Source organism: Diuraphis noxia, unplaced genomic scaffold (assembly GCF_037042655.1).
Source record: "Diuraphis noxia isolate RWA-SAM2 unplaced genomic scaffold, SU_Dnox_SAM2 contig0001, whole genome shotgun sequence".
NCBI lineage: Eukaryota > Metazoa > Arthropoda > Insecta > Hemiptera > Aphididae > Diuraphis > Diuraphis noxia.
In genome coordinates this window covers 20,938,410-20,966,023 of record NW_028301711.1, presented here as the reverse complement: position 1 = coordinate 20,966,023, position 27,614 = coordinate 20,938,410, and the positions used below count along the sequence as shown (strand labels likewise).

Here is a 27,614-nt window from a genome sequence, read left to right as displayed (position 1 = left end):
TGGACAGCAAGCATCTCTTATTTTTAATTTTTTGTGGCTCGCAATTCAAATTTATAATTTGTACAAAGATCATAAACTAAAATAGTATGGACTTAAACTGCTAATTGTAATGTTGATTGTAGATACTTTGTTAAATTAATAAACCTAACATTTATAAACTTAATAAATAAGCTAAATTTAATATAGCTATACTTTTTATTTTTAAACATAATATATTATACTATATACAATCTGTAAAACTTTATTAACATCAAGAGTATGTACTAAAATAACCATGACATGAGTTACATGAAAAAGAATAACCCAGCAGTAACACTTTATATTTTCTTTAAAATAAAATAAGACATCTATATTCAAAATTGCTGTGAAAATTTTATTATTATTTTAAACATCAAAAAGACAGCTGACCTCTGATATATGTATATTACTTATATTATAAACGAAAAAAATAAATATTTTATTTGAATAAGCATTGTTTTACATTTTTGATGTGCTATTTTCTGTTGTTAGTTAGTGTAATACATACAAGAAATATTTTATCTCAATGAAGATATGGATCACTCAATTTGTTATACAATACCACCAAAACGGTAACTATAAGTATAACATTGGAATATATTAAAATAACATGTGTTATTTAAGAATTGTATTTCTTATTTTCAAATGAGAAATCATTTTCCAACAGTTTGAGATCTTCAAAATATTGTATTCATCTTCTAGATTTGGTAACTGAGGAAAAATATTTCAGTACTTCTGGAAGAACAAAAATCAATTTATACATTATCTGGTGAGCTGTGTATAAATTATTTGTATTTCTATAATCCTAAACTGAAAAGATCAGTATAACGCATCAAACACTTAAAATGGTTACCTACCGATTATACAGATCTTTCTAGTAGCAAAACTAAATTATGCTAATCCAAAAAAAATTATTTATTATTATGACTATTAAACTATTAATTATAAATTTGAAAATTTTTACTATTTAGTTTAAATTTAAAAATGAAATACAATTATTTATAAGAACAATTTGAGTTTGGATAACATTTAGAATTACAAAGTATTCACCCGGATTTGCATTTACATTTATTTGTTAAGTATTTAGTTTTACATAAAGTATAAACACTTCTTCAAACCTTGACTGCCAGAAAAAAATTGTACATACATTGCTATTTAATGCAAATATTATTTTGTGGCTAAAATTTTTTAAATATCTATTAATGGTTCAGAACATATAGTAAATTGATTTCTAGAATAAAGTTGATGAATAGTGCCATTTTTACTACCGAGTTCGTAATATTGATTATCATCAGGGCTCGGATTTTATGGCATTTGCTAATTATTATAGGATAGACATAAAAATAGCAGAGTGAGCTATACATTTGGTTTATGCACTAGGGACTCCAAATATGAAATTTTATTATGCTATTTTTTGCATATTTGAAGTATTTTAGGTTTTTAGTGCTATTTTTCAAGTTTTGGTGCTAATTTTTGCTAATTTACATAATATAACGTTTTATTTTGTATTTTCATAAATTTAGTTAATACTTAATATTATGTGCTATGAAAATTATAAAAATGTATTTATTTTTTTTTTTTTTGAATACTTAAAAAAAAACACCCATATTATAAATGTACCTATTAATTCATAAACAATCTTTAGTTAATAAAATAATAATCATAAGTTATTTTTTAATTTTGAGCTGAATTCATTTTTATTTTTGCTATTTTTCATGTTTTTAGGTTATATTATAGTGCTTATTTTAACATTTTTTAGGTTATATTATATCGCATATTTCATTTATTTTTAGTGCTATAAAATCCGAGCATTGATTATCACTAACAGACAAAACCACAAAGAGTACATTCTGTGGATCACCTTTACTTCTATCTACTTCTGGTAGTTTGACTCGAACTATGTCGCCAACATTGCAAGGTTGGAATTTGTTAATAGATCTGAACTTTATTTTATTTTTTCTCGTAGCTCCAGCGATAATTTTGAATTGCTTCTATCTTTTTTATGGTGTTCTGAAAATTTTTTAATAAAAATAAATAAAATTTCTCTTAAATAATACTTGTTTTATAATAATTACTTTTTTATCACATAAAATATAAATAGTATTTTTATTTTATTCAATAGGTACAGGTAGTGTTCATTTCATATTACCCGGATAATATGAACATTAACCATTATTGTACTTCTACCCATAGCACATACAAATCTGCTCTCTAATAATAATAATATCTATAGTTGATTTGGGTATTTGCGATGTGATACAGCGTTTCTCAACCTTTTTCCCTCACGGCACACTAGTCTGAACCTTCAAACCCATATTTAGTCGTAGCACACTAACTTATACACGTTTAATAAAAAAACATTAGGGTTTCATCATATTAATACAAAAAGTTGCATAATCAATAAATTACTAGCAAATAATTTAAAATAATGTTTATTTTGGTTAGGAAAACTTAATTAAAATCATATTTAAATTTATTAAAAATTTGAAATTAATTGATATTGAAAAACAGAGACATAACATTATGGTTATATTATCTTTATGTTACATATAAAAATCTAGTCCTAGTGAGAAATTTAGCACTGATTTACATTGTATTTGAATAGTTGACGAGCACACCCTTAAAATAGGGTAAGAGAATCGTTAAAATTATTTTAACTTATTATTGAAATTATAAGTAAGCATATTAATAATCATGATATTTTGTGGCACACCTATTGACACTTTTCGACATATCAGATCCAGATAAAATTTTACTAGTAACAAAAAATGTTTAAGTATTTTTACTTAAATAAGTAAATGGTTACTGGAATCTACCAACCGACTATTTTTTTATCGATTTAAAGGTTAATAAAATACAAAGTAAAATAAATTTAAAAAATAGTATTATAAAAAGGGATTAAGAGCTGGGAGCCTGGAATTAAACTTATAATAAGATACTGATGATACTGTATTAAAAAAATAAATCTTAGGCTATGATCTCGATGCTACAGTAGAATTTATAACATATATGAATAATGCATTTGATTTACTAAATAGTAGATCTAAATATTTCATCGGACCATATAACGAGTCAATTTTGTTTAAAGTTTTTAATATATACAAAGAGACTTCTAGACCAATGCATTCAATATGCAGAAGGTGTTGAGTTTTTAGAATATAAAAATGATCTATCCATTGTCATAAAAGCTATTGAATCTAGTAGGAAGACAGGTTTTCTTGGTTAAATACTAAAATCTGAAAAATCAAATTAAATTTTGTATTTATTATTACATACAATTAATTGATTTACTTGTACTACTTGTAGTCCTAAAAGCTCTTTCAAGTTCATACATCAATTACTTTTGGTATATTTTGTAGCAAAGGTGGTCATAATAGCAATCATACTAATAAAGTAATAAAAAATTTGGAGCTGCTTAAAAGCGTATATTAAATATTTAGTGTATTATCAAGTAGTTGTTTCAATTTATAAAAGTGCACTATCTATCTTGGCTAAATAATAATTACTACTTACTAGGTTATTTGGAAAAAAAAATCAAGCTACATGGTCAAATCCAAATCATTTGAGAAATATGTTAGGAAACTGAGTGTTTAACAGTCACCAAATCAACACTGAATATATAAAAAACAGTAAAAATAATTATATTGTATAAATTAATATTATTTAATGCTAAAGGTTACAAAGACAATTATCCAGTTTTAATCAAGCATTTTGCATAGGCGTAAATTTCGTTGAAAATCTAGGGGGTTAGAAATATTAATTTAAAACATATTAACATAATTTATTATACTTAGTTAGATAAAAATATTGGGGAGAGGGAGTCTAAGCTCACCCAAAAAATGAAAAATGTATGCCTGTCAAAATTTAACCTGTTGAGACCAATTGACAAATTTGATACGCAAACATTACAATTTAGAAATATTTGAACCATGAATAGCATAATAATAATCTTCACGATTATACATAGATCATAGATAGTACATTAGTACCGTGGTTCAAGGATATGTATAATAAATTAGATTTCTAAGGGCTAGTTGTACCATTTCTGATTAAAGTTAACCGGAGTTTAATCGGCCAAATTTGCACGGTTAAATATCTGTTATGAGCTGATTAAGCATAATCAAAATTTTAACCATAGACGGTACAACTGGCCCTAATTGCTGTATCTTAAGCCAGGGTCACATGATAGTAGTTGCTGTGGTGAAAGAACTATTATGAGAGAGTGAATAAGTAGATAGTGCGATAGTAACTATAAACCTGTTCATATACATTGGCATTTTCCTGATAGGTGATTTCAGGATAGTAACTATCGTGTTTTACTATCACCGTGTGACCGTGGCATTACTTATGTATTTAGTTGAAACAGATAGCAGTAATTTAATTCTAGGTCCATGGGCTAAAGCCCATAAATCATGGCCTTAGATTATGATATTACGTACAGCACATTATCTTCATATTTTGTAACGTTACAAATTCTTCGTTAACTAGTTTTTACAAACCTCAAGTGTATTAATTTATTATTCTGTCTTCAAAACTGTTTGTTCTAAAAATTTAATTCGTTTTTTAGGGTTGGTTGTTTTCGAAGTATCAAATAATATTTTCTTGAATTTTGTTTTGAGTGTTGGTGTATATGTAGGAGTATGTGATGACTGGCTAGAATCTACAACAAATTTTAAGAAATGGCATAGCAATATTATACATAAATTAAAGTCTTAAACTATTTAACTTACTAGGTCCAATAAAAGTCAGATCAACAGCCTCATAATTACACTCTGCATTTTTAATACAAGATTCAATCGGTACATTAGGAGAAGTAGAAAGTATATTTGTATTTGTTGATGTATTAATTATATTTGATGAAAGATAAACTGTTGGTGACAATATAATTTACTTAATAATTGCTAAATATACAGGTAGGTAGTACAAATGCAACAATGAACTCTGTATTTACCTGAAGAACTATAATTGTGATTAAATTTGTTGCTTAAACATTTGATTGCTCTTGTGGGATGATAGAAATTTGATGGAATAGCTGTATTTTTTAATATAAGTCTTTCTGGGGCTTCTACAAACTCGCTGTTGTTAAAATGGAGACTGCATAAGCGTGAATACTTTGTAGGAATAAAGTTATCTCTTAGGATGGAGTCCACCCATTTTTGTCTCCTTATTTCATCAATTGGGAATCTATAATTCAAAACGAAATTGCAAGCATAACTATTATTATTATAAGAATATTTTAGCAGAGCTAATTATTTTTGATAACTTCTGTGTAGAGTATTTAGTTACCTAAATAGTTTTGTACTTGAACCTTTAATTCCGTCGCGGCTTTTGCATCCATCGGCACAGCATTTATACGGCATGATTAGAGAGATAGTATAAAATAGGAAAATGTCAAAGCGAAATGCAGTTCATAGTCTCAAAACAAAATAATCATATAACTGAGAAGTGAGAAGAGTAGGACAATAAAGAACTACTTTAAACTACCAAGAAGAAAGAACACGTTAACACAATAACACATCTACATCACAACACAATCTACGTGGCCGCGATTAAAAAATTTAAAACTTAAATCGGATAAGAACTATATAATTACTATCTTATCATGAGAAAGCAATCTAGTACATATTTGTGCCGCGGTATGAAAGATTCGCGGTACAAACTGATAACACTGAATGTAGTCGTAATAAAACATTTTAATATTTTTTTTAGTATTATTTCTACTAGTATTAGTTTAGTATACGTGTTTAATGTTTATAAATGAAAATTAAGTTGTTGTTTCTTGTACATATAAATTATTAATTACAAATACAAACGTATAGACTATAGTTTAGAAAAATGTCTTCAAAGAAAGGGTTTTTTTGTATGAATACATTGAAACAATTTGACGCATTTGCTAAACCATTAGAAGAAGTTCAAATAAAAACTGTATGGGGAGGAATCGGTAAAAAAATATTTATTAATATATATTTGTATGGAATTTTAATTGTATAGTAGGTAGTGTAATCATCCACCATTCAATTATTACGCCATACATAAACAATATACTTACATAGTTACATATATTATATTTTATGCTTTGGTGTTAGTCTATTAATACATGTTTATTGTTTCATAAATGTCAAAAGTGTTTTCATATTTGATTGATTTTTTTAATAAACAAATGCAATTACAATTTAGCTGTAATGCAAATAATGTTTACTATTAGTTAATAGTTCCAAAATATTCACAGATTTTTTATTTACTCAATAAAACAAAACAATCTGACAATCTTTAAATTTAAAATAATTATAATCAAAGTAGTTTTATAATTTGTACATGTTTCAATGGTTACTGTAGTACTATAATCTTTTTAAGTTTCAAGGTATTATTTACATTATATTAATGAAACAATATTTGCATTAATGTTAAATTGTAATAATTGCATTTGTTTATCAATATGATAATATGTAATTAATTAGTTGACACTAAATTTGTTGAGTTTTGATTTTATTATTAGGTACTTAAGTTTTTTTTGTTCAAGTGCTTAAAAATTAAATGTTATTATGTTATTTATTAATTATATAACTGATAGGAACTTATTAAATGTCGAGATGTACCTCTTTCAAGTGTGTACGTATTCATATGTTATTTCTTGATTTAACATATATTAAGAATATACAATATAAATAAATATTAAATAAAATTGTATTAAGTATAAGATATAACTATAAAATGTTAACCTAACATTGTAAGCTCAATTTCTTATAGTCTAATTAAAATCCAAAGCATAAAATATTAATATTGAAAAATGTATGGATTATATATAATTCAAAATTACTTTAATTATATTAATTGTAAACAACACTAGGCTAAGAATAATGTATTAAATTTATGAATGATTACATTTTTGTTTATTTTCTTTTAGTTTCTTTGGTGTGTTTTCTGACCATTGTACTTTTGATGGTGTCAAATTTAGTTGAATATCTTGACAACACTCCCACTGAAGAACTTTTTGTTGACACATCACGAAATAAAAAGTTACAAATAAATTTTGATATTGTTGTTCCTAAAATATCTTGTGATTGTATGTATTAACTTTGTTTTTTAACAACATTTACATTAATATTTAAATTAATATTTTTTTTTAGTTCTAGTTTTAGATGCAGTTGATAATTCAGGTGAAACACATTTGCAGGTGGATCATAATATTTATAAACGGAGGTTAAATTTAGAAGGTCAACCAATTAGTGACCCTGAAAAATCTGATGGTAAGATTAGGTTTAAATAATTGATGGTCATTTCTATGAGATTTACATTTCCTTTTCATTAATATTTAAAATTTAAGTAGTAACTTTTTGTATATCTTTGATTTAGATGTTGGCAGTAAAAAAATATTAAAAGTAAGTAATTTATTTAAAATATTATAATTTCTATATTATTTAAAAATATTATAAAATAATTGTTTATTTTATCTGTATCTTATTTATAGAAATAAAAAATAGAAATATTTAAAAATAATTATATTGAAATACAAATTACTAAGATTAAGAGGGTATACTTATAAGTGTAATTTTTGTGTTGTCTTTCATATTAATGCAAATTTAACATTCTAGAGAATTCATTGTACTTTGCTGTTTTTAATAATTTTTTGTATAGTGAATTTAACTACTCTCAAAATGAAGGCCAGAATACTATAAAAGGAAAATTGTAAGGTTTTTTGTTGATATTTCAATTTTGAAGCAAGTTATGAGTATTTTCAAATATGTGAAAAATTTGAAATTTTGTGTGTTTGTAACATGAAGGATACACATGGGGGCATAACATCTTCTTAAAGTATATTATATAAAATGTTTAATACACAACAATTAAAAGCAACTTTACATTAAAAGCACTTAAGTCAAGATTTTTATTTTAAATTAATTAAGTATGCAATATGTTTTTTAGCCTGAATCTATGTTAAAATCAAATGAAACAGATAATGCTAATAATACTGAAGCCCTTTGTGGAAGTTGTTATGGAGCTGAAAGTTCAACTATTCCGTAAGTAGGATTGAACTATTTTATCCACTCTAATGACTTAATTACATACAATATTTATGGTGTATTTATTTTATTTACCTCATTATAATAAGTAATAATAAAATCCATCTACTAAGAATTTAAAACATTTCATATTATGCAAGATTTAATTTTAAAAATATTTATTGTTTAGGTGTTGTAATACTTGTGATGATGTTAAAAGAGCTTATAAAATGAAAAATTGGGATTTCCGCCCTTCAAGTATAGAACAATGTATGAATCAATCATCTCAAAATGAAATGCATGACAAAGCATTTAAAGAAGGCTGTCAACTATATGGTACACTTCTGGTAAATAGGGTAAGTAATAAAAACTAGATATATGTTGATTTTTGAATTACATATGGATAAGAATAATCTAATCAATATAGAATTATGTACAACTTTCTTTAATTAAAAAAATATTTTTTGGTTTGGAAAATTATTGTTAATTAGTTTATTGTCTAAAATGTGTTTATAGGGTGTATAAAAACTGTTTAAAACAATTGATTATTATATTTATAATTATCTGTTAGGTCAGTGGAAGTTTTCATATTGCGCCAGGGATGAGTTTTTCATTTAATCATATGCATGGTAAGTATAATTATACTAGTTTCATGTTGGTAATTAATTTTTTGACTTATTAATTAATATATCAATTATTTATAGAGAATTTATTGAAATACAAGACATATTACTATATTAGTAGTCAGTCTGGCTATGGCATCAGGTCGTATTTGTGCCAGGAACCCACAGGGTCAAGATTTATAAAATATTGTCATATAACTACTGACTGTCTTTTATACACAATTTTCTCATAGTTGAAAAAACATACATAATATTGTATGAATATTACCGACAGCAGTAAAATAAAATAAATTATAATGGTTGACAGTTGTGTCCTTGTGACAGTTGTTATTTTTTTTTTAGATAATATTGAAATTTTTATAATTTTAATAAATTCATCATAACTTCATCATTTCAAAATCTATTGTTACTTTTTAAATCGTTATTGTCTAGTGACATACTGACATAACAAGTAATCTGACCTAAATAGTTGTACAAAATAATACAAAATTGAAGTATGCTACATTATTGTAATTTTGGCTGTGTTTTTTCGTGGATTCCAATTTATAGCACAGTACCTATTTATTTGCTTACTAAAACAATACATTTGTTAACATGGAGAATGATAATTGTTTTTTTTTAGAACAAATTGACAGATAATGTATATATTAGATTTATGGCAAAAATAAAGTTTTGTTAAAAAAAAAAAATTAATGATTAGTTAGAAATACATTTTTATCATTATTTTGTAAATTTTTTATAAAGACAACTATACTATTTTATTATTTTGTTGATTATATTAAAAAGATGTCAGAGCTCTTTTTGTTTTTTCTCTCCGATTTACATGCAATATAGTGAATTTTATATTTAGGAGAACCAATCCTGTGTTTCTTTTAATAGAAGTGTAAATTCATCTATTAATAAACATTAAATTAATAACTTTACCTGTGTTGCTATATTGTCTTTATTATGGTCTTTTAAATTGCATGAAATTTTCAGGCATTTATAATTTGTTATAATTTACAAACTTAAATTATATAAAAATTAAAATATCATTAAATAACCAACCTAGCCACACAGGTTATGTTCTGAACTTAAACTTTGATAAGATTGATTAATTAAGTATAATCTATAATACTAAATGTTTCCACAAGCTACATAGGATTAGTTCTATTAAATATAAATTATGTAGTTGCACGTAGGCAAGAGAGATAAAATAAAAATGCAGTGACATCATCTTAATAATAAAAACAATTATTGATTTACTAATGATTATATTACAACAAATAGATTATATATCTATAGGTGTTTTAAGACTTTTAATTTTTTAAGTATGGGTCTGGTAGGTTAAGTTAGTATGGTAATGTCCATTGCACATTATTATTTATTTTATGTATGTTTTAACCTTTTTGTATTTGTTTATTTCAATATTGTTGTTTATTATTTTATCAAATTTGGATTAATATTTTAGTTCATGATGTACATCCATTTTCATCTTCATCGTTTAACACAACTCATATTATAAGACATTTGTCATTTGGTCAAAAATTGGAATCAATGACTACAAATCATGGCGGTAATCCATTGGACTCAAGCGAATCTATTGCTGCAGAAGGTAAATAAAATAAAATTTTATATTTAAGAAAAGAAAGAACAATATATTATAAATTGGTTCAAATATTTGTTTTAAATTGAAATACTAATTTAGATAAAAATAAAAATCTATGAGTTTTGATAAGTTAAAAATAATTAACTTCAAGAAGATTATTTTCTTTTGAATTTAATTATTAATAGAAGCATGGAGAGAAATATGATAAGTCTATATGGCTATTTTGTACAGTTACTTCTTTAGAACATTGATATGCTTTTACTTTTTGCAAAGATGAAATTTATGAGTATTTTATTGCTTAATTCTATATATTTGAATTGGGAAATTATGTTTCTATTGATGTCAACTAGTGCTGAGCATTATTTCGACTAATCCGGATTACGAATTACAATTATTCAATCCGAATTTCAGATCAATCCATTGATTTGGATTTTGGAACCAACCCGTTAATTCGAATTTCATATCTAATCTGGTTTTATTGTTTTTTGTGGTAATTTGCTATATTTTTCATTTTTAGTAAAATACATATTTTGTGATTAGTAAAAGAATTATAGTTATATATTTAGAAAAAAAAATTGTTTTCAAATGCTTAATATTCTGGATTAAATTGATTGAAATTTTTATTTCAATCCTGATCAGTAATCTGGATGTGGATTGATTCAGATTTGATGCTCAGCACTAATGTCAATAATAGGCCCTTTTTTTATCATTTAAATTAAATTTTATTATTTTAAAAACTTATTTCACTTACTAAGGTTTTTTACGGCTTTACAATGAAAATATAATTTGAAATTTGAATACACTTGATACTAAATTAAAATATGTTAGTGTAATCAGATTTGTTTAGATGTAGGCATTTATTATGTTACATTAATCTTTTTAATCTGATTATTAACACATTGACTATCATGTGATCACCGTTAGAATTACTCTATGTGTATCATGGTAAGCCAAGCATATCTTTCAGTTTCATTCCAAATTTGTATTTTTTATGAAACTTGAAAAAAATTTGAAAATATAAAAAAATATGTTCATCACATCGAAAAAATTGTTCTTCTTCTTCTCGTGTCCGGAATCACCAAATTAAATTCTGTTACAATTAAAAATTGTTAAGATTCTGGCAATGGCCAACACGTGGTATGTTGTCTATAAATTCAGTATATTCTATTTTTATACAGAGTATAGGTATTTATTTTATTATCTTATAATTAATTTAATTTGAAATTTTGAACACAAATTAATAAAATTGTTTTTACTAAAATTATAAATTAAATATATTACATAACTATATAGTTGAAATGGTAATTAATATTGTTATCATTTTTTGTGACCTCGAACAACACTTAATGAGTTTAATTTAAGTTCAATATTCTAAACATAAAAACCAAAATATTTTTATTCATTTTAAGATGTTCATCTGTATGATTTGTGGTTTCAGACTTTATAGTTTAACTGTTTACCTTTAAAATATGAAAATGTGTGTTGATATTTAAAAGTTTTCTTCGAAATTCCATTACTTACTTGCAAGTTGATTGTTTTTTATTACAATTTTATAGTATTATGTCCTTTGATCTAATAAATACAGATAAATTTAAGTCTAATAGGAATAGTGTGGCAGTATAGTGCATGAATTCTTCTTCCAGTTCATTTTTTTATGAAATATAATATTTATTTTTATTTTTTTTTACAAAAAAAGAATAAATTTCAAAATACAATTTTTATTATAGGAATTATTATATAAATTTAAGGGTTCATTTCAATATTTTTCACTCAATTAATTAAGAACAAACTTTAAAAGTTTTTAACCTTGTACTTTCTAAATTTAGTTATTTCAGCCAACTATCTGGCTCAATTACAATAATGCACATTTATGTTTTTATTATTGCATGTTTATGTATATCTTATAAGAAAAGTAGGAAGTTGGGCATTGTGCACAATGACCGAGCACTTTGCACAATGCCCGATTTGCAAGGGCATAGTTGGAATAAGTTAACATTACTCAGGCAGTGCTCAAATCTTATTGGTCACTGTAGATTAAATAAATTAAAAATTAAATAAAACATCTTACAGAATACTTAAAAGTTGTTTTTCACAGACTTTTTCACTTATCGTAAATCACTTTTTTTGTATTTCTCATTTTTGTTTTCAATGACATTTCCACAGCCTAGAGCTTTTTCTAAGTCTTCTTCTGATTTAAGCAGAGGTACAAAATATGAACACAGATAATACCTTTAAATTTTATAAGAGTTCAAATTCATTTTAATTTTTAAACTAACGGAGCTAAACGTGATCTGCTAAGCTTAAATTTTCTGTTACACATTTGTAAGACGGATACAACATACGGAATATAAATTTTTCGATTTCATTTTGAAATATTATGTAGGTAGCCATAATGTTTGTGTAATAAACTATGTGATCACTTTATCGTTAAGATTACGGATCGGTTCATATTATCGCCAGCTGTTACTTTTTCTTGTACGAATGAAATATCTAAGTATAATTTTGTAGTGATAGTGTTATGTATAAATGAAATTTTATGCACATTTGTACACCGCACTGTATTTAATTTACTTTGCCCACTTGAATCTGGGTAGGGATCACTTTGTCCGGGCTATCTATTATTTATGTATTATATTATAGCTATCTAGTATAACGCCCGTTCAAGAATAATTTGAGTATTAAAATTATGATTCTTACATTGCCCAAAATATTTGGGCATTGTGCATAGTGCACAGGTATTGCATAACAATGCCTGGATTTTTACTTTGCCTGCAACATATATAACCTAATAATTATGATGATTAGGAAGTTAATCAATAGAAATAAAATACTTAATCAATGTATATTTAAATAAAAAAAAAATTGCCAGTACCTATTATTTTATAATTATTATTCCTAATATGTAGATGATCTATCTAATACACCATTATTTACTAGACATAGGTAAAAGTGTAGTAAACTTTTAATTTTTAATGGTATAATTTTTGGATAAGGTGGATTAAAGAGAATTTGTTTCCAAGTTTTCAATTAATTTTTAAAACTCATATTATGTTGATTCTTGGGATTGAATGATGTGAAATCTCCATGAGAAAACTGTTAAATAAAAGTAATCATTTTTAATTTAATATTTTTCTGTAATTTCTAGTATTACTATTACCTATTGTAAGTTGTTATGTCTTAGAATTTTGATGTATAGATAGGTTTTTTATTTTATTAGTATTTAATATGTATCAAACATTTTCAGTGCAATAGGCATATTGATGGTTGAGGAATTACTCATATTGTTAAAAAGAACTGTGGAGAAACAAAATATTTTTTTTTAAATAAATAATAGCCATTTAAAATGTGACAGTTGACTTGAAAAATTTGAAATCACACCAATGTTACACTTCTTAGTTCTTGGTTAGTGAATTTAAAAGTTAATGTTATCTGACTTTTAAATTTTAATATAACATTGGTGAGCAGTATTAATAATATACTATTAAGGTAAATTAAACATAACCAAACGTGAATTATTTTATCAACTACACCATACATTTATAGTATAAAAACTAATATCTAATAAACAAAAATGCATTCTTTATTATAGTTTGTATCAGAAATTAAGTTTTACACAAATAAAAATTTAAAAAAAAAATGTATCTAATAATAAATAAACAGTAATTAATCAACATCTAAGGGCAGCACCAACACCCATAAACGTGCCAAATGTTCCGCCACTCTGCAGCATCGTTTTCCCCATACTGCCAACAAGCTCTCGGCCCCTGTACCCTGACCTATATGGAATAATTACGGTATTTAGAAATAAGAAATATAATTACAATGTAAATGTACGTTGAAAATACCTCAAGCCTCCTAAACCACCGAACAGAATTCCAATAGTTATTCCGATTGTAGCTCCCATCATAAATGAAGTGGATACTCTATCGTAACATGATGGTTTACCTTGACCTCCGTACAAACTTCCACTTGGCACAGGCATCTTTTCGTTTCACGATTTGAGAGTTTAAAAAGTAATAGAATTAAGATATCAAAATGACCCTCGTTTAGTTGTATCCTTGTATCTTGTATTGTTGAAATTTCCATGCAGTTTTTTTCAATGTTAATGTTATCACTTATCATACATTACCGCGTCGTTATCAGTGATTATTATATGACCATATTGTATACCATACAATATACCACGACTGGCAGCTAGTAGATAATAAAAGAAGAAAAAAGGTTAAAAGAACGCCGATTATGCGTTAATCTGGTTGTTGGACGTAATGTCGTGACGAAGAAGTTACTAATGGTGCAATAATACGATTTTACATACTACGGATTTTACAATTTCTTTATTTCTTAAAGTTCTAAATCCTTGTATTAACTATTGAAAATTATTGAAGTGTTATATTAGATGACTCGGTTTACCGGTATGTTTGGTCACAAGCTTTACTTGGTAATAAATTATCATTTAATATCACCACATCATTATTATTTATTATTGATTTCATAACATTTAATAGTATACGTGAAAAGGTATATGTAACCGAACATTTTACGCGGGTCGGGCGGGTGTATACTTCCTCATGATCCGCATCCACAAATATCCCTCTGATAAGTTCATGACTTCGGAATGTTCAGATACAGTTCACTAGTTCAGAGTTAAAGAATTAATATTATTTAAATGTTATGCATACAATATATACCTATGTTTGAATAATCGCGGAAAAAAAGCCCAAAAAAATAAACACGCCAAGGAACAAAAGCCCACGGAAAAAAAGTATAACAAATATAGGCAATTTTATATACGGATTACGGATACTCAAATACAAAAATAGGTACATAATATAGTCATATAATAATAATAATAGTCACAGCAGGTCAGTCGACTAAAAATATAACAATAACATTATAGACTATAGTATAATTATTTTGTTGGGTATAGTGTAATATGATATTAAATATATAATGAAATTAACACTCTAAAATATGTTGTCATTCAAAATACTAAAAAATTTAAAAATTGTAATGATAAAATGGTAAAAGTGAACTACGGTATATAAGTGTTCACATTTATATTTTTGGCTTTTTTTCCTTGATGTATTTTTTTGGGCTTTTTTCCGTTAGGTTTTTTTTCTGGGCTTTTTTTCCGCCTACAATGTTTGAAATAGCTTATTAGTTGGTAATTTGAAGTTTAAGCTATAATATTAATTACAATAATACCTTTGCTTAAACCATATTAGTGATTTTTTTTTGTATTTAACATTTTAAATATATTGTATATTACCTAAAAACTACTTATATTCTAACGTTATTTGATTGATATGATGATTATATGCAGATACGCATAGGCGCAAATAAGGTGGGGCTCGGGGGGCTTGGAGAGGCTAAGTCTCCCTAATGTGAATTTAGCCCCCTAGATTAATATTGTATTAATGTAATTTTTGTAAAGAAAAAATTTAACATATGACCTACGTAATAGGTGCTTAAAAAAAAAACTTTAAAAAAATTAAGGGTTTACTTGTATTTTATAAAAATTGTTCTAAGATTTTGAATGTTATGTACGGTGTACACATAATCATCGTAAATAATATTATAATAGTTTTAGTTTTATGTTTGTGTTTAGCACGATAATGAAGACAATATATATCAAACTGGCACTACTCACAGAGTTACTTTTAAGCTGTTTTAACCAAAACGTATGTTTGTTGTTTTGTTCCCGACGATCATCGAAATCGTAAATTTGTTAATTGTGTACATTTATTATTTTATATGGTGGTGATTTTTTAAATTTAATTAAGCTTTTATCTTTCAACATTACAACTTTTAGTGATTATAAATTACCTATAATAATAATTTAATGATTATTTTAGATCATTTAATGTTAGGGTACAAAGCCTCAAATTAATTTTTAGTTAATAATGGTAGTCTGAAGCCTCCCCCCTATTGAAATTCTTTATTTTCGCCTATGTAAGTCGTACTAATGGTGGAAGGGGGGAATAAGCCCCCAAAATTGTGGAATTATTTAAATCTATGATTTTGAGCTAAGCTTATTCAGTTATGTTAACCTAAAATTATGCATTTTGCTTGCTAACATGAAATTATTAATTTTGTTTTAACTCTTACTTATTTACATTCTTATCAGAAAAAAAAACGACTTTGTAATTCAAAATATATTTATGCATTTTCAAACATTTTGATTGTTTTAGTATTGAAAATAAAAATTAATAAAACATAATTTTAGGTAATTTGTGCCACGTCTACATGCCCTCTTTTTTTGGATTTAATTAAAAAATACAAAAATAACTTTTATATTTACCAATTTACTTAACAACTTAACCTTGCTTTTGAGTTATGAATAATTGGTTATGCATTTTTATTAATGGTTTAACTGTGTAAATATAATATATTATATGAATACATTTTTTAACTTTTTCCTTGTTTTAAATGTCTTGTTTTTTTACTATGTATAGGAGCAACAATGTTTCAGTATTATATTAAAATTGTTCCAACACTCTATCAAAGAAGAGACTTATCATTATTTTCTACTAACCAGTTCTCAGTGACCAAACACAAGGTATATTTTTGGTTTTATTGTGTTGAGTATTGACTTTACATATTATGTATACACTATAATTTAAATCTCCTTGGATAGATATTAAATTTATTAAATAAATGCATATTAGGGTTTACTATGGTTATTTTTGTTCACTTATTATTTTATATTATAACATTAATATTTGTATAATAGGTCCAATCATTCGATAAAGGTCCATCAGGCGCCCCTGGAATATTCTTTAGCTATGAATTTTCACCCATTATGATCAAGTTGACTGAAAAACCAAGGTATATTCTTCGATTTTTAAATATGTGCATTAAATATTCTTTATTTTTTTTGTACGTATATTGTATTAATTTGTTGTCTTGTTTAATTTAGGTTATTGGGGCATCTGTTCACTCAGTTTTTATGCAATATTAGTGGAGTTTTTATTTGTTTTTGGATTGTTGATATATTTATGTACAAATTATCTAAAGTGTACAATATACGCAAGAAACAATTACCTAATTCTAATAATTAAAATGTATAATTTTCTAAAATATCAATGGCATGTTTTAGGATATTTAGGTGAGTGGTAATAATAGTTGATGCTCTAGTCTTATGGTTGCAACATAATTCAATTATTATATTAAATAGATAAATAGAAAGGTGAAAGTTTTTGTTTAGGACAGTGGTCTCAAACATTTTTAAATTAAAACAAAAAACCAATATGTATACCTTTGTAACGGATCGATGACAATTCAGCGCGGTCATTTTAGTACACGAAAATTCAGCGGTGATATTTCAGCGCAAGACAAATCAATGTATACGACATTTCAGCGCAAGACAAGTCAGCACGTCATGTTTATTAAAATATACCAAATTAATTAAACATATAATAAAATACCAAATTAAAATCATATTAAAAATATCATTAAATATTGCTAAACGTTAAATACCTATATTACATTATTTTAAAAATCACTTATTTAAATTAAAATTATGTTTAAAATTAAAAACAAAAATACAAACATTTATAAAAAAAAACATCATATTATAATCATTTATTTAAATTCAAATTGTGGGCTATCCCTTGTAAGTACTCATTGAGTGGTCGATTTTCAAAATCTTCGCATATGTGTAATATTTTTTTTGCTGTATCTTTATTGTATTATTTTGTTATTTTGTTGAGTTAAAATGTCACACGCTAAAATGTCGTATTCACTAATTTGACCCACGCCAAGATGTCGTATGCGCTTAATTGTCATGCGCTATAATTTCCACGCCCAATTAACGTGCGCTGAAATTATCACGCGCAATTGACGGTACACCCTTTGTAACACCTAGGTATACTAGGTAATATACAGTTATATTTTAACAATAAATAATAACCAATTGAAGAAATTTATCTTGTTGTAATTTATTTCGGGTGTAGTATTAAGATGAGGAAAAAAAGGCTGAGAGGATATGTGAGAGGTGGTTTTTCTCTTTCTCTGGTTCACACAAGACATAGACAAACTGCAGCATAACGTTACGTAGAATTGTTATAAAAAAATAATAGTTTTGAACACTCTTAAGAGTAAAATCACTCACTACTAAAATGATACAGAACAATATTATTGAAGGTGTATATATCAATTTGTCTAAATACTATCTCATAAAATTTAAACATAACATTTTTTTTTTTTTAATTTAAAATTGAGTTTAATAGTAATACAATTTAAAATCAAACATCAATCAATCAATGTATACATATATTTTTTTTTTTAATGTATCACATATTTTATATATTTAAAAATATATGAATATTTCAAAACTTAATGTAACCCACTAAAAATATAATTGTGTGATCACAGTTTGGAAACTTCTGACTTAAAGGATAAAAATGTTTGGACAATTTTTACAATTGTTATACAATTTGTTGTACAATTAACATTTGAAGAATTGCCTCTCAAATTGAGGCTCAATAGATGATTTATACTGTTCTCTATAAAATTGAATTGATTTATTTTTTATTATTGATCGAATTATTAATGACCCTCCATTTTTGACTGATTTTATTTAAATGAAATTTTTTTTTAAGGTCTCAACTTTTACTACATTAAAAATTATTTTTATCCAAAAATGTATGTTTAATAAAAGCTGTCCTTAATTTTATATTTTAGATAAGTTATAACTATTGTTGTAAGGGATTTACACTTGTTTTTTTTCGATTCGTGTTATTATTATAAATATTATTGATATTTGAATCTCATTAAATAATATTTCTTATAAAAAAAACCCAAGGAATTGTTTGAAATATAAAAATTGACACCTAACTCAAGTATGCCATTGTTAAAAATTATAAAATAAATAATTGTATTGAAGAATATATAATAATAATAATAAAAAAATTATGTTTATTTTATTTGTCACAAATGAAATGAAATCATTTCCTTTTTTTATTAAAAGTTTTACTTTTAGGACCAGCATAAAACTTAGGTTTACGTAAGTTTTTAGGACCTTTTCTCATTACACTTTGCCTTTCTTTTTTGTGTTTTTCTGCTTCTATGTCAGCTTTCTTATATTTCTTTTCCTACAATAACAGTAAAATATGTCAATATGCAATGAAGCTTAGTAATAAAATTAATACTTATTTTGTATATACCTTTTGTGTAGAAAATGTGAACTGCCGATTACCACTAGATAGCATTTTCACTGAATTGAAATGTTCTGAATTTATTCTTTCACCCAATGTTGCACTGATATATAACAATTTTATCATTACAATTATAATAAAAGTTACTAATGGGTAATAATTGTTTTAATTTGTTGAATGTATTACCTAGAGTTTTGAATTAAATTTAATCTATTATTATTAGACCCAACAAATTCTTCTCCTTCTTTAATTTCATAGAATTTTGGTGGTTTTATTGCACGTTCACTTTGTACACTTAAATCATTATCATCACTATCATTGTCATCATTACTATCTTTTTCTGTTTTATTACGTTCCTCACGCTCAGTTGCTATTCTTCTTCTTTTAGCTGATCTGTATTCAGACTTCAATTCCTTAGCCCATTTTTGGTCATCGTCTGAACTATACTCATCACTACTTTCTTCTGAACTAGGTTTTCCTTCAATTTCATCCTATGAAATTATTTAATTAGGTTTGTTTTAAATATAACAGTAAGTTAATGTTTATCTTTTAAGAAATATTGTATTAAAATTAAATCTATTTACTTCAATTGGATCAAATTGTTTTTGAATTTGTGACTCTAGTTCTTTTTGCTTAGATTTATCTAATCGTTTCAAAACTGGGTTCAATAACCTATATAGATATATTCAAATGTAATTAGATTAAAATACAAAGCATTATCTAAATTCATGTATCGCTGATGCTAACTAAGTTAAATTTAATTTATACAGTTAAATATAATATATTACTTATATTCTTCAGCATTTGTGTCAACTTGGAAAGATGGGTTTTCAAACAATGCTTTAAACCGATCATCTTTTAATAAACTAGTGGTATGTTTGGATTTATTATTTTTCCTTCCTTCTTTTTCGTCATTTATTAATTTCAAAGCAAGTTCTTTATTAACAGCAGGTAATTTCTGAAAATATTTAAATTATGTTAGTACGTGTAGTTCATTTATTATCAAGTTAATATTTTTATACTTGAACTTGGACACGATTAGTTCTTTCTGATTCAATTTTTTCTCTTATCTTTTTCCTACGATATTCTTCATAAGCAAATGGTTCCGCGACAGATTTAGCTTTTCTGTACAATCTGATGTCCACAAAATATCCATGCATATATGCTTTCAACAAGTTTGTTCCTAAAAATCACATTTTTATTTCATGAAGTATTATATAATTCAATAGATTAAAAAATGTATATTACCTATTAAATGTGATAAACCAAGTTCTTCTAGTTCATTTCGAGTAACAAATTTATAATCATCGTAGACAGTTTCTTTTTTAGTTTCTTCTAATTCCTCAACTAAAGCATCTAAAAATCCACACCATCTCGGAGCTGGACCTAAACTCTAAACATGCATAGACATATATTAGATTTTATGTTAAGTAATAAGTAAATATCAGTAAAATAAAACTAGGTTTAAAAAAACAAACCGGTATGTAGTGTGTTTGAATTTTTGTGTTTTCATTAGCAATGAACATCATTCCGGTTTGTGGAATAACACAGAGGTTATTAAATTGCGTATCATTACCAGATTCAAGAGCAGCAAATAATTTACCCTGTTAAACCAGATATATTTTTTTTAAATTAATATTATAAAAGTTTTATTATTAATTAACAATGCTCACAGTATTCTTATTCCAGATTTTCACAGAAGACGAGTCCATAGATAATACATTTTCATCTTGGAATGCAATATCTCTAATAGGTAACCCAAACAAATGATCTTTAATTCTAAATGGTTTGTTAGAGCGCAAGTCGTACAAAAGTATTTGGCCTGTGGCAGTACCAACACCCAATGTTAAAGCATTCTCAAATGTCAGTGCAGTTATAGATGGAAATCCGTTGTCACTAAAATAAATGATTTTACAGTTAATCAATTGAACTATAAAAGTTATTATTTAGCTTACGCAACATTTGTGTCATTTGTAACTGAGCTTAGAGCACAATCTAGAACTCCAATACTGACATGAGCTCTAGGATCCCACGCTTCCACTTTTCCTTCCTTAGTGCCAGATAAAAGCATATTATGTACAGGGTTTATGGCTAATTTGTTAATTTCATCGCCAGCACTAGATACAAATGGATTTAAAAACTGTCCTCTATCTAAATTTAATCTGTAAATATCTGAACTGAAAAAAATATTATACATAATATTAATTAAGAAATTAGGATGAGTAGAAAATTTCATTTATTATGATAATTATTATTCTAATTTATTATAAAATATGGTTATTATTAAAGCTCTAATGTTTATGGCATAATTTTTTTTTTTTGCGAAGCCAGAATTATACCTGAGTATGATACAAATTCAATTCATGAAGTCTAAATTATTAATATGTAAACTTTTTTTACAAATTTTTGCATATTAAATTTGTCATTTTAATTTTAAGCATATTGATTATTTATAGATTATTTAGCATATATACTATAAATTATAATTATAATATTAAAAATTGTCCATATTATTATTATTGTTGTTAATTAAACGCCGAAACTGCAATTTTACATAGTATTACAAATATGGTATAAGTACAGTAAGGTAGAATACATAAATAATTTAGATAAAAGTATAAATGATTCACCCTGAATGTATACCCTATACATGCTAATGAAGTATAATTAGTGGCCTAAGGATTATTGGTTGTTTGCAGCTCTGAGCATGTGGTATAGAGTGTGGTTGTGCCCATAAGAGGTCTTGTGGGTTGGGACATAAAATTGTGATTGGTTTCTGGAAGAATGAGAAGGAACTCGGAATGGTATGGCTGCAAGGATATCAGGAACATCCAAAGAACCAATTAGAATTGAGTTTAGAAAGGCTAAGTCTGCTTTTGCACGACGAGAGGTAAGAGTTGGGATGTTCAAAACTTGCCTTATGTTAGATTATAATTATAATCATGATTTTCGTGATAAATGTTCATTTTGAAGGCAATAAAGTTTAGAAATTTATTTTGGACACGTTCTAGTCGTAGCTGGTCTTTGACTAAATACGGTTGCCAGACCACAGATCCAAACTCAAGAAGAGAGCGGACAAGGGTATAGTATATAGTACAAAGGCATCCAACCGACTTAAATAATGTAGTATTACGTATGATGAACCCGAGGACTTTAAGTCTAGACTATTAACCATCGAATTTATGTGAGTGCTAAAACATAGATTAGGCGAGTAAATTATACCAAGGGCCTTAATGGAGGAAACTCATTCAAGTTCTGTGCCGTTAAGAAAGTATGTGGTTAAAATTGGAGTTAAAGATCTGGAGGAGGAAATAACGTTACACTTAGAAAGGTTTAGAGTTAAATCTAAATGAGAGACCCATTCTGTAAAAATGTCTAATTTATTCTGAAGTAGGGAGGAATCTGAAGGGGATTTAATTTTATGAAATATCTTTATATCATCCGCATACAACAAAAATGTTACTTGGTTAAGCCGTATGGAGATAGAGTTAACAAAAAGTGAAAATAGTAGTGGGCTTAGGTGGCCGCCCTGGAGTACGCTAGAAGTTGTTTCAAATGTTTTTGAAGAGGAGCCCAGTGTCGATACGAATTGGTTTCTTCTAGTTATGTACGATTTAAGCCAAGATAATAGTGGGTTACCAACTTCCATGCTTTCAAGTTCGTTTATTAATATATTGTGACTGACAGTGTCAAAAGCCTTCTTAAAATCCGTTGTTATAGTATCGACTTGATAACCAGATTCGATGCATTCTGCAATGAACGTCGTAAAAATGACACTGCTAGTGATGGTAGATTTTCTTGGGCAAAATTCATGTTGCTCATCAATTAAAATATGATTAAAACACCTTTTAATATTACGATAAACGACTAATTCGAATAGTTTAGCTAGATGCGGTAAGATTGAGATTGGTCGATAATTGCTGACTAAAGAGGGGTCACCAGATTTGAGATTGGGGGTAATTGAAGAAATTTTCCATACATCGGGAAATATACCATTATCAAAGGCGTATCTGCATAAAAGATAGATTGGGAATGCAAGTGAGTGGCGACAGTTATAGAGCAGATGAGCATTATCATTATTTTTCATCGTTTATTTGTTATATTTCAATAAAAAAAAATGATCACTAATCTGATTGTGTTTATGAGTAACATAAAATTATACTCATAAAATTAGGAGATTAGATATTTATAAACCAGCAGCGCATGGGCTATGGAAATTAATGACAGTGTTGAATTTAAGTTTGCACCAATCAACTCTCTAGACATGGAGTGGTTGTTTTTTATCTATAAAAACATATTATTGGATTGTAAAAAATCTTTTAAATTTTGATAGATCAAAAACTACCAACCTAATTAAAATCAGTTTTTTTTTCATATTTATTAGTCGTGTCTCGTGTATTTTATAATAAACTAATTTTGAATACACATTTAAAAGAGTATATAATTTTTTTTTGAATTTATATTAACCCTTTTTTGCATTAATTAGTTGAAAAAATAGGTATATTTAAAATAGTTTATGGCATACAATTGCATATTTTTACTTTTTTAAATGTATATTTTAATAAAATTTTTGTCATTTATATTCGAGCTCTAGTTACTTTTATTTATAATTAAGCCTAATGACTAATTTACTATTTATTTAATAATTAAAATTAATTTGTATATTTTAATGGGCGAACCCAAGTTACAATTATTGTAGACATATGTCTAGGATTTACATAATATTTTGTTATTACATTACTGTCAATCTTAAATATAATACAATAGTACAGATAGTAATACAATATTTACCTATTTCCTCCAATATATAAATCACATGTTGGAAAATGATATTTCATATCTTGACCAAATTTTGGAATGCGTAATCGATAATAGCGTCCTTCTTGAGAATGGAATTCAACATAACGGTCACATTGTAAGATCACAAACTTAAATAAGACATAAAACAATAACATATATATATTTACATTATTTTAATAACCATAATGTATTTACTTTGCTATAATCATTTGAGAGTATTTCAAAAGTAACAGCTTCAGAATCAAAACATCTTTCAAATTTCATGGCTAAATTGTTGACATCAAAACACTTAATCCTGGGCTTATAAATACCAGTAGCCAAGATATATTGACCATCTGGTGTTACTTTGACTGTTGTACTAAGACCAGGCATATCAAAATCTTGTAATAATTCAATTCGCCTTTTCAATTCTAAAAAAATAAAGTATACCATTTAAACAAATAAAAAAAAACAACAACAATTTTTAATATGTGACATTATGATAGTTTTTAATAATTCTTATAAGAGTAAATATTGTTATAATAATTACTTGTGGTTTTATTTTTTTTAAGTGAATAAATATTAAAGTTTACATGGATATTATGAATAATACATTAATTACATAAATGTAACAAAATAAAACATGTAAGGTTAGTATACAGGAAAGCTAAAACATATTATATACATTATATATGAATCATAGTCAAGTGAATAATTTTAATCTGTATCAAATTAAATTTCATAACTATCAAAAAAGTTACTAATTTTACAAAAAGAAATAACTGTTAAAGAATTAAGTATTAAATAATTTCCTACATTTAAGTATTAATCAAACAACTAAAAGAAAATTTTGTTTTCAAAAATTAAAAAATCTAAATTTTTACTTTTGTTTTTAAAAAACAATTCATTATTTTCTGGATTGACTTAAATATTAGCAAGAGTGATCAGATTTTAGGGAGGCTAAGTCTTAAGTATCTTTCCTAGTTACTTTGGTGCCGACTATGGTATATACTTTTCAGGTAGTTCAATTGAACTGTCTTGAAAATTAGGTGGGTGGATAAATAATAGAGCACCTAAAATATCGAGTTATTCTACTATAATTTTAATAAACACAAGAATGTCATTAAGTTATTTATAAATAATTAGTTAAGCTCATTTCACAGTTGTTTAAAGTGATTGGCTAGTCAATGCTCTCAGTTAAAAATTTCATTTGACGCCATATTCAACCAGTGGGCTAAAATTAACTTTTAAGGTCGGGCCACACATAGCGGTCGACTCGCAGCGGTTCAACCGCCAGATTACCGTTGACATATGAGCGGTCAAACCGCGTGCGGTTATACCAAAGTATTGGGTGATAGAAAAATTATTATATTTTAAAACTTAGTAATTAATAGTACCATATACTACAGTTGACATGCTCGTAATGAAAAATCCATGAAAAATTAATTATATCTAAGTAGTAAGTATATTATCTTTATTAAGTGAGGCATTTATACATTTTATTATATTATTACATACTTACTTTATATACAAACATACTTCTATACGCTGTTCCAAAAGAAAATACACCAGATTTTTATATATTTTATAATAGATTTGATAAAAAAAATTAAAATTATATTTTAAAACATCAGTTTTTTTTACAAATAAAAAAACAGTGTAATTTTAAGTTATGAAAGTTACTAGAAACCTTAGGCCCCACTATTGGAATTCTTTGTTTTTAATACAAATGATCTTTGAAAAAATGAACAGCGGTTATGAACCACGACTATGTGTGAACGGACTAATTCAAAACAGTTTGTTTTGATCATTTGGGCGGTCGAACCGCACGCGGGTCAACCGTGACATGTTTCGGTCGACTTTTCGACCGCAGCAATTTCCGCGGCTGAACTGCATAAGTGTGAACGCATATCAGGCGGTTGCATTTAAAATTTTAAATTTGTTGAGCGGTTGAACCGCTGCGGCTCGACCGCTATGTGTGGCCCGACCCTTAATAATTATCAAAATACCTTAATACATTAATTAATAACCAATTAAAATTCATAAATAATTTAAGTTGTAGATATATTTCATTCTATGGAATGAAAAAAATAAAACTTACATGAATCAGTATAAATATAATCCTAATTAATAAAAAATTTAACTATTTATACGCATCAGAAATATTAAATATTTATAGCAGCCTTATTGGCAAAGTTACCAAAAACAAAATATTTGGTGAAAATGCGCTAAAATTGGATTATGTCTAGAGAATTTTTGTTGGTTATTTTGATACGGATGAATATTACCTCTATTAAAATAGTAATTCAACTGCAAGTGAATTGAAATCTGAAAATTCTGAATATAAATAAAACTAACTAAATTCTGTTGATGCTAACATTTACTTAGAATTAAGAAATACAGTAACAATATCATTTTAGGTTTTTATAGAAATGTTGGTGGTATCATTGATTAGAACTAAATCATAAGATTAAAAGTGAATATTATAATAATTGAAAATGGTATTTGTATTTATTATCTTTGTACTGAAATAATACTTAGAGGACAATCATTAATAATATTTACACATTTTTGTCGATAACTCTTTTGGTAATTCTACATTTTTTTTTCAAAAGTTTATTAAAAGATATTAATTGAGATATAACTTTTTTGACTTACCAGGATTTTTTTTTAATAATGTTCTTCTTTTTCTTTCGGAAAGCCACTATAACAATTTGGAAAATACATAATATTATATTAAATTATAAATATTTTTCAATATTCTATATAGTAGGTGCAATAATTATTTTACAATAAATGTACATATAAAATAAAATATACTAAATGCGGCAATTTAAAAAAATATAATTTTTAAGCTTAAAATAGGAAAAATGTTAGGTATAATTAATTAAAAATTAGAATTAAATAATTGAGTATCAATAGTTTTTAATGAACTAATTTGGTTTTGTTAAATTTGTTTTATGTAGATGCATAATACACAACTACGCAGTTAAAACTTTAAATATTAAAATATTGATGATCTATTTGAAAAAGGTCTTATGTTATAAGAATAAACAGTGACATGGTTTTTATTTAATTTATGCATTGAATTAATGGGTATAAAGTATACAGGTTAAATATTGAAATACAAAACATTCTGTGTCAACGTGAATTCACGTTATAGGAAATCAACTCACTTCTGGCAATGATTTTCCACAGCTTAGATTGTAAATTAATGGGCTGTCCATCGCTTAAGGATATTACTGTTTTTACTGTATCGTTTTAAACACTAAACTTTGAAGGAGTTTCAAACACATTTTTAACTTCTGACGATAGAGTTGTAGACACAGTCACACAGACAACAAGTAACGACAAACACATGGCCAACGTGTGTTATCAGATTATATCGATTACGAATCACTACAGCGTTTGATAACAAATATTATATTATTTAACTATTATCCATTAT

General features: G+C 26.1%; 4 protein-coding genes across 6 annotated transcripts; 1 reads left to right on the top strand and 3 right to left on the bottom strand.

Moving 5' to 3' along the window:
- Positions 1–352: 352 nt before the first annotated feature.
- On the bottom strand, positions 353–5,629 carry LOC107169162 (uncharacterized). 3 transcript variants are annotated; one of them, XR_016189475.1, is made up of 7 exons: positions 5,305–5,629; positions 4,970–5,202; positions 4,749–4,886; positions 4,518–4,678; positions 3,532–3,629; positions 1,880–2,028; positions 353–753 (listed from the first exon to the last, which is right to left on the bottom strand). XR_016189475.1 is itself a non-coding variant. In XM_015518822.2 (5 exons), exons 1-4 carry the CDS (start codon positions 5,376–5,378, stop codon positions 4,536–4,538), a joined length of 588 nt encoding a protein of 195 aa, XP_015374308.1. In that variant the 5' UTR covers positions 5,379–5,629; the 3' UTR covers positions 1,064–2,028; positions 4,518–4,535. The 3 variants fall into 3 exon arrangements, 1 of the variants encoding a protein (XP_015374308.1); XR_016189474.1 differs by lacking the exon at positions 3,532–3,629; XM_015518822.2 differs by lacking the exons at positions 353–753; positions 3,532–3,629 and having other exon boundaries at positions 1,064–2,028.
- A 79-nt stretch (positions 5,630–5,708) lies between these two features.
- LOC107169154 (endoplasmic reticulum-Golgi intermediate compartment protein 3) lies at positions 5,709–18,153 on the top strand. Its single transcript, XM_089216243.1, has 11 exons — positions 5,709–5,959; positions 6,923–7,081; positions 7,146–7,265; positions 7,372–7,397; positions 7,942–8,036; positions 8,209–8,374; positions 8,590–8,647; positions 10,092–10,235; positions 16,685–16,788; positions 16,963–17,057; positions 17,149–18,153. Exons 1-11 carry the CDS (start codon positions 5,854–5,856, stop codon positions 17,288–17,290), a joined length of 1,215 nt encoding a protein of 404 aa, XP_089072369.1. The 5' UTR covers positions 5,709–5,853; the 3' UTR covers positions 17,291–18,153.
- On the bottom strand, positions 13,789–14,332 carry LOC107169161 (reactive oxygen species modulator 1). The gene is made up of 2 exons (XM_015518821.2): positions 14,075–14,332; positions 13,789–14,005 (listed from the first exon to the last, which is right to left on the bottom strand). The coding sequence occupies exons 1-2, from the start codon at positions 14,209–14,211 to the stop codon at positions 13,897–13,899; spliced, it is 246 nt and encodes an 81-aa protein (XP_015374307.1). The 5' UTR covers positions 14,212–14,332; the 3' UTR covers positions 13,789–13,896.
- Positions 18,154–19,122: 969 nt separating the features above from the next.
- Positions 19,123–27,541, bottom strand: l(2)34Fd (nucleolar protein 10 lethal (2) 34Fd). Its single transcript, XM_015518820.2, has 14 exons — positions 27,343–27,541; positions 26,825–26,870; positions 24,383–24,597; positions 24,179–24,315; positions 21,343–21,564; positions 21,061–21,283; positions 20,866–20,991; positions 20,636–20,780; positions 20,410–20,570; positions 20,176–20,345; positions 19,972–20,059; positions 19,574–19,878; positions 19,397–19,490; positions 19,123–19,324 (listed from the first exon to the last, which is right to left on the bottom strand). The coding sequence occupies exons 1-14, from the start codon at positions 27,391–27,393 to the stop codon at positions 19,178–19,180; spliced, it is 2,130 nt and encodes a 709-aa protein (XP_015374306.1). The 5' UTR covers positions 27,394–27,541; the 3' UTR covers positions 19,123–19,177.
- Between the last annotated feature and the right edge of the window lie 73 nt (positions 27,542–27,614).